The sequence below is a fragment of the Protopterus annectens genome, chromosome 5.part0 (assembly GCF_019279795.1).
Source record: "Protopterus annectens isolate FY-2018-M chromosome 5.part0, PAN1.0, whole genome shotgun sequence".
NCBI classification, from domain to species: Eukaryota; Metazoa; Chordata; order Ceratodontiformes; family Protopteridae; genus Protopterus; species Protopterus annectens.
This window is the reverse complement of record NC_056735.1, coordinates 254,997,188-255,012,605: the sequence shown is the minus strand read 5'-3', so window position 1 is coordinate 255,012,605 and position 15,418 is coordinate 254,997,188. Positions and strand designations below refer to the sequence as shown.

General features: G+C 40.4%; 1 protein-coding gene across 1 annotated transcript in view; it reads left to right on the top strand.

Moving 5' to 3' along the window:
* The window catches only part of ARFIP2 (ADP ribosylation factor interacting protein 2), a gene marked incomplete in the record, with an annotated part of 1,173,031 nt that overhangs the window by 947,232 nt on the left and 210,381 nt on the right, over positions 1-15,418 (top strand). The window contains 1 exon segment of the mRNA XM_044072222.1: positions 3,891-4,112. Coding sequence (XP_043928157.1) covers positions 3,891-4,112 — 222 coding nt within the window.

Below are 15,418 nucleotides of genomic sequence, written 5' to 3'. Positions count from 1 at the left end.
TTTAACGGTATGCTTATTAAAGCTTACTTGCATCTTACAATCTCAGACAAGCTTACCTGATGGTCATTAAAGCATTGCTACTTAAACACAGAGCAATAGGCACTTTCTGAGTAATAAGCATAAATCAACAGTATAAAATTATGACAGAAACCAGAACATTCTGCAAAATCAAGGACAGAATAAAAGTAGCATTTGTGTCTACCTTGGGTGGGGAGATACTCTGCACATTTACACTGCATAACTGCTCCTTGCCTTGCTTGGACACATCCAGAGTCACTGCATGGGGGAGTGGGGTGCAACAAGTATGTCACAATTTGAAATGTCTCTGGCTGACTGTGATGGCCCTGACACATTTGTCATACCTCTCAACCTCAGAACAAGAAATATGGACAGAGCCATATGTAGAAGTGGGATAAAGGCCCAAAAATGAGGACAATTTTTATATATTGCTCTTATAAACTTAGAAAGATAATAGAATAGTAGGTCTTGCATTAGTATGAATTTTCTGAAAGGTACGGAATCTGAAACTCAAATGGTTGTCATTATTTTCTAACTTCAGTCTTTAATGAGTTGCCACTAATTTGCCAAAAAAACACAATTTTGTGAAAAATGTACCAAAAATGTGATGCAAAAATATAAAATAGCCACACAATACAGCTGGGAACCTGTCAAAGAAGGGACACTTTTTTAATATTAGTACTGCTAACTTGAGCAGCTGACAAAATAAAAGAATCTACATGCATTTCTGAAATAAAAGTAATCTGTGACTCTGATTATTATAGTTATTTCTTAATTGTAAGCCCTCCACGTTTTCTTCCAAAATTGCCATTTTGTGGCGGGATTATTAGGGGAAGAGCAACATTTTGAGCCAAAATCGGGGACAGTTGAGAGGTTTGGCTATGCCTAATACTATAAAGCAATTTATTTGCACGTTCGTCTCAACCTGTTAATGCAGGAAATCTAGACAAGGCTAAATATACTGGGGGAACATATAAACAGTACTATAAATTGTTGTATAAACCGAGTCAGTTGATAGCATAACATGTCTTGCTTTAGCATGCATTTTTCTGAAGGTTATGAAGTCTGAAACTCAATGTCATTATTTAGTGACTTAATTCCTAAATTATTTGCCAGAAAACCACACATTTTATGAGGAACAAACCAAAAATAAGAAGCAAAAATCTATTCATTCTGTGAAAATCTGGACAGTTGAGAGGTATAGTTCAGCCGGGGCTGTCTTTGAGTTTGCCGACCTTCCCCCTCACAAAATCATGGTCGAATGGAGCCTCCCCCCTGCAGCCATTCTATTGAGCCATTAATGTGCATACTGCTTTACTTCTACGATGATTTGGACTTCATTTAAAAGTTTTATTTTGCATTTTACAGCACAAACACTAAGACATCTGCTAAATAAAGCGATGCAATCTCACAATGAAAACTGACTTGGCATTAAAACTTTTCTGCCCTTGAAACTCACATTCATTGAAACAGCATTGAAACCCACATCCAAAGAAAATACATTTTGCAGTGGCAGATAAAGATAAACTTTGGTCTGTTTTCAAATCATAGGCCCCTTGGACACGAAACATACATGTGGTCTTGGATACACCTTCCTGATTATATTAAATTATATTCCTTGTACAATATAGTACAGTTGTTAGAGGGTGTTTGAAATTTGTTTTGAACATTTTTCCAGTAAACAATGAAACAAAAATGCATGCACCAATAATGACAAAATTATTCAATTCAGAACTTTTCTATCATAAAAGTCTACTCAAACTTCTACAATCCACCAGTATCAATAAATATGCACAATCTCTGAAGTAAAAGTAATCTAAATAATTCCATGTTAAAGAAATCTGTAACTAATGAAGAGGCTGCTGCTAGCAAACAACTTTATATTTCATTGTTTCATCTACGAATAATGTGCCTTTTGCCCTTGAGGAATAAATTGCCTAAGTTGCATTAAAAAAAACAATAAGCTAGTAATATTGCAATAGGGAATGGATGGCAAACTGATAAACAGGTTCATAGTTACTAGGTATCTGCACCAAAAAGGACTGCAGAATCCACCCCCTTTGCAGTACAGTACAGTATCAGCAATGCATTTACCTACTGTGGGAGTAGAACCCAGAGCCTTCTGCATCAAAAGCAAGTACACTACCTATTGTGCTATTAACAACACAAGCAGACTTGGCATAAGCAGCACTAAACTTTTGTTCCCCTGCAGCTCTCAACTTCTTGTAAAATCTGCTTGACACTCAGCTGCATCTCTGAAATTTGCAACACAAGAAATCTGGAAAAATCCAAAAAATTTTTTTGGGTGGGGGGGGCAAAAGACCAAAAAACAGGGACACATTTTAAACATTGCTTGTATACTGTTGGAAAGTTGTTAGAATAAAATGCTGTGTTACCACCATACATTTCCCTGCCAAGTATTGAACCCAGGACCCTGTGCAAAACAGTCAGAGCAACATACCACTATGCCAAATCATCTGTTTTATGAAAGAAAGGAAGACTGAAACTTAAATGACTACCATTTAGTGAATTCAGTTCTCACCATATCTGTCAACATCTTATCACAAAACACCTGAACAAAGCCAATAATGGGGGAATACAGATCCCAAACATTCAGTGAATTCAGTTATCACCATAGCTCCCAACCTTGGCACAAAAAACCTGGACGAAGCCAATAATGGGGGAGTACAGTCCAAAAAATAGGGACAAATATCCATTGAGGACGCCAGAGCAAACCCACACAAACACAGGGAGGACATGCAGACTCCACACAGAAGGCACCTCACCCAAGAATCAAACTAGACAACCTGTTGCCGTCAGGCAACAATGCTACCACTGCACTACTGGCTGTGTTAAGTAACAAAAATACAGAAACCACAGATTTTATGAGGAACAGAACAGACAAAATATGAGGCAAAAATCTGCACATTTTTTACAAGTGGTGGTGGGTAGGGAATTCAGGCTCTTGCTAGTTGGCCCAAGGTACCAGGGTTCAAGCCTTATTCTCTGCCACCACCATATAGCAACTGGGGCATTTTACACACACACACACACACACACACACACACACACACACACACACACACACACACACACACACACACACACACACACCCTGACTGATTAAGTTCGTGCATCTATAGCAGCCTACCTGATCACCTCCATAACTCTGCAAGCTAAGTCCACAGCCCACGCAGGCTGTTTCTGGGATTGCCCGCGAGACATGAGTAGGCTGGAGACCCCAGCCTGTGGGCGATGCAGTCTGGTGTGCTTCCAGTCTGTGCGATAGTCACCGCACAGACCTCTGGGCTGGCAGGGAGGAGTTCCCTTCCTTCCCTATCCGGACTGCCTAACTGAGCAGTCTGGTGTTTAGGAAGTAAGCATGCATGCGTGCGTGGAGTTCTGGACTGCCTAACACAGCAGTCAGGAACTCGGCACGCATGCGTGAGTTACAAGACATGAATTTATTTTATTTTTTTATTTTCATTTTTTGCAGTGGGGGGACGCAATTATTTTTCTTTTTACATGTGTGTGTGTGTGTGGGGGGGGCTTCAGTCCTATATCACGAGCCGACCCTGGCTGAGTCTACATTGTATTGAATAGTAAAGAGTTGAAGAAGTGATTTGAAAGGTGCAAAAGCTTTACTACGTGATGTATTCTATTTGTGAAAGATTTAGATACTGATGGATCATTGAAACCACACAAAAATATAAGCCAGTGAATGTTAATTGAATGAACTTTTAAACGTCTGTGATAATTTTGGTTGTCAGCATAATCTTTTAAAATGTGTACTAGAATATAAAAAAAATGATGACTTTGTTTTTTAAACATATTCTCAACTGTATTTGACCTTTCTCACCATGTCCCAACAGTGCACAAAACAACTTATTTCAGAAAAGTTTGGCAGGGGGTCCCGGACTGTAGACCTAGAGTTGGAGACACAGATCGAGCTCCTGCATGACACAAAGAGGAAATACGAAAACATCCTACAATTGGCTCGGGCACTTACCAATCATTTCTACAACATGGTGCAGACGCAGAGAGCCCTTGGTGATGCATTTGCTGACCTCAGCCAGAAGTCTCCTGAACTCCAGGTAAACTGCAGAGAACAGCTGGACAGAATTCTAAAAACACAGACTTGTTGACCATTAGGCAGGATATAGGTCTGTCCAGCTGGCTCCTTTATTAGTGTATAAAACATGCTGTCTTTTTCATTAGTGTATAAAACATGCTGATATCTTACATATCTAGCTAACACTGCACTTGATGTTGTGGTATTATTTAATAATAGTTTGACCTTCTTTGTATCTATCAGAAAATTTGCTGAAAGGCAGGGTGTTAAGGATATTTGGCTCTCAGCACCCCCAAAGAGCTCGCGCAGATACTACCCCTAAAGCCATTCATGTTTGTCAGTTACATGGTAAAAGGAAGCAGAATGAAGCAAAAGTGGCAGCATAATGTATGACTTGCTCTAAAGTCTTCACCTTTCTTTAGTACTGACCCCAGACTTCTTGCTTGCAGTACTTTGTTCCAGAACCTCCTCAGTTCTTTATCCACACGGCTTGATTGACGCAGCATCTGCATTGTACTTTAAACAGTAGTACCCACAGTTTTACTTGTTTTAGCTGTATCTCATTTTAACTTTTAGTTTTAGCTTGTGTTTATGTTGAGCATACAATGTGAGTATACTGTGTTATGGACTTTTGTTAGTAACTGCAGATATGATAAGAAGCTGTCTATCATCTATAATAAGCAAGAATGTATGATGCATGCATTAGGATTACTCTACATTCTGAACTTTCAGGCTGCCCTTCTGATCTCTCCATTTTTGTTTCTGGCAAATTTTCAGCTCTTTTTGTGGTCATGCAAGCATTTTACACATGCGTAGAGGTTTACGACTATGTGCTACTAGAGCTAGAACCTGCACTAGTCTAGGGTTTGACTCCCACAATCGTCATTTGCCTACTGTGCATCTCTGAGCAAACCACTTAAACCAGACATTGCTGCACATGAAAAATGGACCGTGTGCTCAATTGGCTTACCCAGTAGTATTTTTAGGTTTAATTCTCAGCTTTCTTTTTTGCCATTAGTGTAAAAAAAATTTTTTTATCAGTTTAAAATCTGCCAGCTCATTAGACTTCCAAAACATGTACCCATTACCTTACAATTCCATTGGCACTGCTATCTGACATCAGTATAGCTGTTAAACGTGCATCCAATGCAGATATCTTCAGTACAGCTTCAGGTGACACAGACCCAGACAAGTATAGTTACGAGTTATGGACATACAGAGACTATGGTAGATGTTCATCGTGCTATACTGCTGCAGTCATCACACTTGGGTTATCCTGTCGTCAGGCAGTCCCGCAGTCGACCGAATCCCAAAGTCTTGGTCCAGCATCGGTTGTCGTCGCCTCTTCCCTGACGTCAGTGCGACAGGGGTATAAAAGAGGCAGCCGACACCATTTTCTTCAGTCTTTCTTGCAGCGCGGTGCCCAAAGCAGAAGCAGTTTGCAAGTGCCAGTCGGCCATCTCCTGAAATTTTCGAATCGAGTTTCAGCCTGAAGTCTTCTCTAAAGTTAAGTACCCCGTTGGGGAAACTTTTCTTGCCTCAGACCGATGTCAGACAAAGTTAATAATTGCATTTCTTGTGGGAAGCAAATACCTCATAAGAATTTTCATTCTTATTGTATTCCTTGCCTAGGCCCAGACCACGACGTCTCTGGTTGTCGGTTTTGTGCTAGGTTCAACAAACGTACTATTAAGCGTCGGGCAGAATTCTCCCAGCATTATTTTGGCAGAAAATTTAACTATAGCATGCCGTCGGAGCAACCAACATCAGCAATGATTAAAAAACGGGGCAGAGGCTCAAACGCAAATTTCAGCTCTCATGGATATGAAAGTAATTCAAAAGGTACCTACAAAAGAGCAAGGTCAAGGTTTTTACTCAAGACTGTTTCTAGTCCCAAGAAAGGACAAAGCCTGGAGGGCCCATCTTAGACCTCTCAATTCTGAACACATACCTGGAGGTACCCAAATTCAAAATGCTCACACTACAGCAGCTCCTTCCCATGCTGGGCAAGGAGTCTTGGCTGGTAACGTTGGACATCAAAGAGCATACCTGCATGTCCCTATCAGACAAGATTGCAGAAGATACATCAGATTTATGGCAGGTACAACACATTATTAATTCTCTGCACTGCCCTTTGGCTTATCTACTGTGCCCAGAGTATTTACGAAATGCCTGGCATCAGTAATTGCATATTGCAGACAACGAGGAATACAAATTTATCCATATCTGGACGACTGCCTGATCCAAGCGGACAGCAAGGACATTCTATTACAGCATCTGGCTTTTGTAACACAGCTGCTCGGTTGCCTAGGGTACACAGTAAACAAAAAGAAGTCAAAACTAATACCCTTCAACAGATAATATTCCTGGGTGCCAGCTTAAATACAACAGCCCAGATGGCTTACCTCATGCCAGACAAACAAAAACAATTGACTCAATACTTCAAAAAGATAGCAACTTTTACCCAGCTCACTGCAAGGAAAATCCTGCAGGCATTGGGGTTCATGGCATCATGCATTCAACTAACCCCATATGCAAAGCTGCATATGAGAAAATTACAATGGTACCTGAAAAGTGTATGGTCTCAACACAGGCACAGCCTCGAAACAAATATACCTATCATTCCCTGCCTTCAAAAAGAGTTCCTATGGTGGGCTCAAGCATGTCAAACAAACAAGGGTCTTCCTTTCGTCTTACCTCCAGCAAACCAAACCATGACAAACAGATTCTTCAGACTACACTTGGGGAGCACACATGGCAGGACAGTGCATACAGGGCAAGTGGTCTGCAAAACAAATGCATCTTCACATCAACCAAAAGGAGATGCTAGCTGTGCAAAATGCACTGACAGCCTTCAAGGACCTCTTGCATCCAGGACAACTTCGAATAAGGACAGGCAACACCACAGTTATGTGGTACATAAACAAACAGGGAGGAACACACTCGTAACCTTTATGCAGACAGGCTATGACCTTCTGGAACACGGCTTTGACCTACCAAGTACAACTACAAGCATAATTCCTGCCAGGAAAGGAAAACATATTGGCAGACGAATTAAGCAGATACATGGCAGACCCTCACGAGTGGAGACTACACCCACAAGTATTTTCAATGATAACTCAAAGATGGGGATGTCCAGACATAGATCTATTTGCCTCCCCCAACAATTGCCAATTACAAAAATTCTGCACAAGGACTTATCACTCCCTAGCCTGGAAAGTGGACGCTCTATCATTCAGTTGGACAACACTGACAAGTCTATGCCTTCCCTCCACTACCTCTATTGACCAAGGTATTATTGAAGGTCAGATCAGAGAGACCACAAATGATCCTCATTGCTCCGGACTGGCCACGCCAGCACTGGTACCCATTACTAAGGGACTTGACTCACAGCCCTCCATGGATCTTGCCTCAATTCCCACTACTGTTGACTCAGAAAAACTATGAAACCCGTCAGCCAGCTCAGAACTTTAAATTTAGTTGCATGGAGAATTCCTTAAATTATCAATCAACACTTCTCTCAAAGGACGTCCTGAATGTAATTATGGAGGCCAGGAGGCCCAGCACCAGGAAGACTTACTCAGACAAATGGAAAAGATTTTGTGCATGGCACCAGGCTAAAGGTCAAAATCCTTGGATTCCAAACATTCCTCACATACTACAATACCTAACTGAGATGCTACACAAAGGCCTTTCCTTCTCCTCCATTAAAATACATGCTTCAGCCATTTCAGCTCAATATAATACGGATCCCCCAATTTTCTCACACCCTTTACTTAGGCAGTTTCTCAGAGGGGCTAAGAATATAAGACCCCCCAGAAAACCACCAACACCAACTTGGGACTTTAACTTCGTTTTAGAAAAGTTAACACTACCTCCTTTCGAACCAGCATTCTCAGCAGAACTACAATACTTGTCTTGGAAAACAGCCTTGTTACTGGCTATTACCTCAGCACGCAGGGTCTCAGAACTACAGGCACTTATGGCAGTGGAACTTTTCATCATTTTCCATCAGGGCAGAGTCTCTTTACGAACTAACCCTACCTTCATGCCCAAGGTAGTATCCATTGTGGCTTTGAATTAGACCATTCATTTACCTACCTTTTATCCTAACCCACAGAATAAAGGAGAAAGGCTCTTTCACTCTTTGGACATTCACAGACAGCTACGTTACTATTTAGATAAGACAAAGATCTTCAGAAAAACTGACCAACTCTTTGTATCATATGCTGCAGGTTCACAAGGAAAGGCTATTTCAAAACAGACCATCTCCAAATGGATAGCACATTGTATCCGCTTTTGCTACTCGCACCATGGGAAGGCAGTGCCTGTCAATATTATATCCCATTCTACCAGGGCTACTGCAACCTCAGCAGCCTTTCTCAGAGGGGTTCCAACCAAAGACATTCTGGAGGCAGCTACTTGGAGTTCACTACCACCTTCCATTATACTCAAAAACCAGGGCTGGTTTTGCCACTGCAGTTCTGCAGGGCATCCTAGCATCACCTAACCCAGTTTAGTACCAGCCACCCTTCCATAGCTTTGGGATTCTACCCAAATGTGATGACTGCAGCAGTATAACACGACGAACATAGTACAGTTTTGTACCTACCATAAATGTAGATGTTCGAGTGGTTATACTGCTGCAGTCCAGGTTACCCTCCCTCCATCCCCTCTACATACCAGGGTGTTAGTCACAACTCCATGTACATCAGTCTATTGGATGCATGTCTATATAGTGTATTTGCTAACAGCTAGTACTATTGCTTATCTACTAAGGTATTGTTGCATAGCTATTGTATTGCCTTCCTAGTTGGGGGCACCTGACATCTGGGGCAAGAAAAACTGAAGAAAATGGCGTCGGCTGTCTCTTTTATACCCCTGTCGCACTGATGTCAGGGAAGAGGCGACGACAACCGACGCCGGACCAAGACTTTGGGATTCGGCCAACTGCTGGACCGCCTGACGACAGGATAACCCCAAGTGTTATGACTGCAGCGGTATAACCACTCGAACATCTACATTTATGGTAGGTACAAAACTGTACTTTATGCCCTCACCCCCCCCCCCATGTCTTTAAGTACGTTCTCCTACCTCAGGAAGGCACAGAGATATTAAACTGCTTATCCAAATCTGTGGAGACATTCTAGAAATCCAGACGCACAGACTTCCACATGGAAGATTTCCAAAAGGAAACACAGGTCACAGCTTTCATAAACTTCACACTGTATGGTCTATGTCATGTAGAACAAGGTTAAGGATTTAACCAGAGCCCCACATAGCTACATTCCTACACACTTGCCTCAGGGTAATAGGCTTTGTAGAGGACACTAAGTCTTTTTAGACTGTTTTGTTGGCAAGTCAGCAAGTGCCTCATATTGATGGAAGAGCACTGACATCTGTAAGAGTACAATTCAGGCCTCTCCGGTGTTCCTTTATTAACTCGCTCAGCCAGAGACCCATCACTAAGCCCATTCAAGAAATCCACAGAGTGCAGTTTTGTTTACCTGCATGTAGCTTCAACTTCATCTGTCACCCCTGGGATTCAGGTTACTGGCTAAAGCTCTTGCCACCCTATAGTGCCTTTTTTAGGCCAGGTTCAAAGGACAAAACCACCACCGTAACAGATACAAGCATGCAAAATCTGAAGGTAATGCTACTCAATGCTAGAAGTCTAAACCTCAAAATGCACTCTCTCGAGGCACTCCTAAAAATGGAGAACATCGTTATCTGTGCAGTAACTGAGACCTGGTTCAAGGCTCCAGAGAGCACCCCTGCAATACCAGGTTACAACTCTTACCACACTTTTCGGCCAACAAACCAAGACCAAAAACACTAAAGGTGGAGGAGTGTCCATGTTCACCAAGGATATTCACACCGCCAGGCTAGTTGCCCAACACAATGCATCTGAAATTCCCAGGTGCAACTAAGACTAGGTAAGACTGCAATCCAATTTGCTGACTGTTTGACTAACAACATTATATACCTGGCAGAGTGTATGCAATGTTCATTTTATTGTAGATTGAAAGACAGAGTGTTACAGCATATGTCAGCAATACGTACAGCTAATATACATAATCCCCTGTGTCAGCAAGTAAAGCAGTACCCTGGGCATGTACTTTCTTTTATGGTTTTGCAGGTTATTCATCCAACCGGGGGGGTGATTTGAGAAATATAACAGAATGCAGTGAAACTAGATGTATAATTAATCTGGGTGCTGACAGAGCACCTGGCCTGAATGGTGTCATTCCTGTCGAGCCTTTTTTTTAAAAAAGGAGGGCTTTTTGCTGAGTCCTTTGATTGGCTATTATGTATTTTAAAAGGTGTTTATAACTTTTGTATGTTGTCTGAAGACGGGTTTTTTAAACCTGAAAGCGCTAACCTACTGCATTTTATTAACCTAGTGTTTTTTATCAGCCTGGCTGTCTGTTTTTGCTGTTGTCTACATCATAGTCAGGAGTTCATCCCTCTTTGCTAATGGAGCTAGCTTAGTGATGGCCTTAGTGAGTATTGTGCACAAGACTTTGGTTCAGATTTAAGTGCAGGTGCTTAAAATAGTTACACATAAGTGTGGATTGTTAGCAGCAAAAATGAAGATATAAAATACTATAGCGGGAAAAATAAGATGTATTTATCATTTACATTAATATTTTACTGGTAGAAGCATTATCGTAGGAGTGGTCAAGTAACAGATGAGTGTGTGAAACTCAGTTTATATGTGTGCATTTACGCCATGTAGAAATGAACAGATCAACATTAGTATGTATCACTGATTATAAAAATTCACATTTTTTAAATATTTGTTATGAGCTTTGTTACCCATGACAGTTTCTCACAGACAAAAAGAATGTGATGAGTGAATGGACATAACTGAAGAATGCAGTTCTCTTTAACCTCTAAGACATAGCATTAGACTTTCTTCAGCTCAGCACATGAAACATTCAAAAGTTTTACCTTCTTACACTTTCTGGATTCTCAAGATTTCCTTTGCTGCTGAAAATGGTACAAGGCTGTTTGATAATTGTGTACTGTTTTTATTTGAATTTGTCTGCCTTCCTGTCCGTTTTCTTTTTTCTGGGTCTGATATTTCATTTTAATGTTTTAGTGTAAAATTTTGGTAGGTTACTTTTGTATTTTGAACAATTACTTTGTCTTTTTTTCTTCGTCCCACTTTATATCGTGTCTCCGACTAGTGGACAGATTATTAGGGGGTTAGATTTGACTTAACTTTCTTTTGGTGTGCTGGTTATCTAGCAGATTTTTGGGTCTGGTTGTGTAACTGTGGAAAACAGTGATTTTAACAAAATACAACATATGCTACTTGAGATTCTTCGCTGAGGCTGCTACCCATTTTTTGTAACTTTTGTAGGTACTTGTTAGCACAATGCAACATTTCTGCAGGTTTTGTTAAAAAGGACCTTAAGAGACGGCCATAACAAACCGATATTAAAAGGACTGTTGGATAAGGATAGGACTGGAGAAGGCAGTTCTCCTTCAAATTTGAAGGAGTTTCAGTGACCTAAGGATATGTCTAGAGGTAGAGAACACCCTACTCACTCTGTCCAGATCTCCTATTGCCAAATAGCACTATAGAGAGCACAAGGAGTCTTCCTCTTCTTCGACTAAGGTAGATTATGTGATATTTCAGATTCTGAATGAGGCTGTACTCTTTTGATTATGTCACTAAAAGTACCTAGCCACTTCAGTTTGTACCCCCATCTGATGTAGAGCTAGTTACTCAGGGTAATCTCCTCCATACCTCCTTCCTCTAGATCCATCCATTCAGTGTCTTCCTACTGAAGTGTAACGGTGGACATGAGCTATTCCATAATGATGGAGACCTTTCTGCAGACCTAGGTGAAGTGAGTCTTTATTCTATCCCACTGTACTTCCAAGCTGGTCAGGGATTCTGGAGTACTCTATTTTGGATCTTCCTTACTGGCCTCTGTACCAGCTCCAGTTATGTAGGAAACTGGTAGTCTTCAATTTTAGTTGCCACCAGCGTTGACCAATACCTTGGCGTCAGCCATACCAGACATGATTGATCCGCAAATTGTTGCATCTTCATAATTAGCTCTTCCTTAAGTGTTAACTTGTCCTGAGAGTGATTCTAGTGGTTATTGTATTTCCTACAGTTCTGATATGTTGGGTTGGTAGCTCAAGGTCAGGGTCCACACTGATCCAGTCAGTGTGCTGATTTGGTCTTTGTCATTGGTGTCCTTCAGACTTTTGGTGCTGAGAGTAGTCAGACCATTACCAATATCAAATGACCTCTCAATGTCAAGGCCTTTGCCGTGGTCTCTCTGTAGGCTCCTTTTGGTGGCATGTCTTTGGTGCCAATATTCTCAGTGTCTGCAAGATATTGGGCATCTTCTGTGGCACTAAGAGCTGAACCGATTGAAAACTTTTGGTTGCAAAGCCCTTCAGAGCTTTAATGCTGCCATAGAGTACACCGCTCTGAGGTTTTCAAGGACCAGAGGTCAGTTTGTACTTTCTTGTGCTAGGCAGACAAGTTTACCTTGGGGGGGTACTTTCCATTTCCTTAATTTTGATGATGTTTTATTACTTTCCTATTCAAGAAAGTTATTTTAAAGCTTAAGAGGGTTGTGTTTTTTTTTTGTGACATATTTTTTTAAATGGAGCACTTGTTTTTTCTGTCAATTTAAAAGTAAAATAACTGAAAACATTTTTTTCTGTGCTGAAATAATGCTTATTTTTTGGTTTTGTGGGACTGGTATAGTGTTTTAAAGTGCTTTTTACTGTGTTTTTTCTGTCAGAAAGTATCTTTAGTGGACTGGTAGTGTTTACCAGCAATTGCAGTTTGTCTTCCCTGGAAAGAGGTGCCATTTTCTGCTTAACCATGGACCAGACTGCTGGTTCCATGATGGCTCCTTCTTCCAGCCACATAAAGAAAAAATCAAGCAAACAGAATTTGCTACCGCAATATGCTAGCAATTTGCCTCATCTGCTGGAGGTTGACTCTGCTGTGGCCATTTGTTATACATCAGACCACTCATCTTGTACCCTGTATCCCTCTGGTGTAGCACTTTCAGACATTATGGACCAGGAGCCATGTTTTCTGCAGCTGTTGGGGACCCCTCAGTGGGCAAGGGAGAGTCACTCTTATCGGTCCTGGGAGAGAGAACAGTAAAGATTTTCCTGTTATGTTAGAATGTCCTGCCTATCCCTGGGGAAGCAGCTGTTGCCATTAGTAACACAGTTGGTCCATTTTTACGATCAAAAAGAACCAGAAGACCAAGCATCGGTCTACTACTTTTCAAATTTCTTTGAATAGTAATAGTTTGTTGAGTATGGCTTGGGGTTTAATTCACACTATTGATCCTTCTGGTAAAAGAAAGCAGGATTCCTCTTTTTCTGAAGAGATTCAAGGTTCTGAATCTGAATAGGAAGATGCAGGGGTGGATACAGGTTTTTTCCTCAATTTCTGATTCAGACTCAGAGGAGAGTTCAGTTTCTGATTCACCCTCTGGTAGGTTCTCTTTGTCTGTAACTATTGCTAGAATTTGGGAGAATGGTAAGATTTCTCAGTTCGTCAGAAAATAGTACGAGTTGTTATTGAAGGATTTTCCAGCACCTACACCCATTCCTCCAGTTTTGTCTGCTTTAGGGGATGTGTGTGTTACGCATTTACCCAGATATTCAAACAGCTGCCCATGAAAAAGGCAGATAGGATGAATAAAGTTCCTCGGTCTTAAATTTATAAATACTATTCCCAAACCTAACTGAGCTGCTATAGCTTTCATTGATCCTACAGCTGCTAAGCACTTAGTTAATTCCAGTCTTACCCTTTGTGATAAGGATGGAAAAATATTGATAAACTATTTCCCCAAACCTATCAGGCTCATAATTTAAAGTTTATTCTGATTAATTGTGAAATATGAGGGATATTTTATCTGAAGTTCCTTGTGAGGAAAAATCTGCCTTAAAGAATTATTTCCTTGTACAAGTCATTATTTGTTGTTTGCAGTGTGTGTGTGTGTGTGTGTGTGTGTGTGTGTGTGTGTGTGTGTGTGTGTGTGTGTGTGTGTGTGTGTGTGTGTGTGTGTGTGTGTGTGTGTGTGTCTAATTCTTGGGCTATGTCCACTGCTACTGTTTTTAAGGAGATTTGCATGGCTACATTCTCAGAACCTCCCAGATGATGTGAAAAATTAAATTTTAAGTTCTCCATTGGACAGAGATTGTGTTTGGCCCCCACTGCTGCAAAGGTGATCAAATCATCTGTGTTTCTCTGCTTCTAGATGGTGAGTTTGGCATAATGGTTAAGGGCTTTGCCTCATAGACATAAGGTACAGGTTTGATTCTGACCTTAGGGTATTGATTAGGCTTAAAATAGTGTTTCAGGGCAGTTAGCCAAGTATTCACATAAGAACTTAAAAAGTGTGATGAAAAGGGCAAGCTGATCCATGGTATTTTTCAGCCCTCCCTTTCCAGATTGTTCAAGGAATTTTATCTCTTCATCCAGTTTTGGCAAAACATGGAATAAATAGTCTCAGGAAAATTCAGTTAAATGGATGCTTAAGAAGAAATGACAAGGGGGTTCCAAAAACAAGTCCTGAACCTCCCAAAACCAAAGCCAGTCCAACAAGTCTGAATGAATCAGTAACAAAAGGAGCACAAAACAGTGCCAGATTTGCCACAAATAAAGAGTCACACACTGCTTGCACCACGGACTACCACAAATATAAATTTATTTCTTCACAGTTTAAACAAGCGGATTGAGCACTTTCTTCCCTCAAACAGGGACTTCATCAGAATCAATTAATAAGAACTTTATTCACCTTTATATACTTCCCTCCTTAGTTAGTGATTAATTAACATCATCCCTTAATTGAATTTTTAAATAAGACAATACACACAATAATCCATGAACAATATCAAAAACATCCCTAAACCATTACAAAACAAATCTAATTCCTTATCATTATAAGGTATTTAAAAAAAAAACATATTTAAAAACGTTTTATTAAAATTCATAATAAAAAAGTATTTTGTATCTATAAAAAAGCAATAGTTAAAAAATTGAATAAAATAGATGAATGTTGAAACCTAAGAAAATAGTTTATTTAACTATTTAATATTGGCTTAATGGATATCATTTCATTTCATTTAATCATGGACGTGACTGTCTTGTAATTTTATTTGCCACCTAACTTCTCTTCTTTCAATGTGACTTCTGAAGTCTCCCCCTCTGAGAATATTGAATGACGTCATAAATAGCTGTACCCCTCCCTTATCGGGATGCATTATTCTTAGACCCCTATCATTTCTTAAAATGCCAAATATAAATCCACCAAAATTCTTACATAC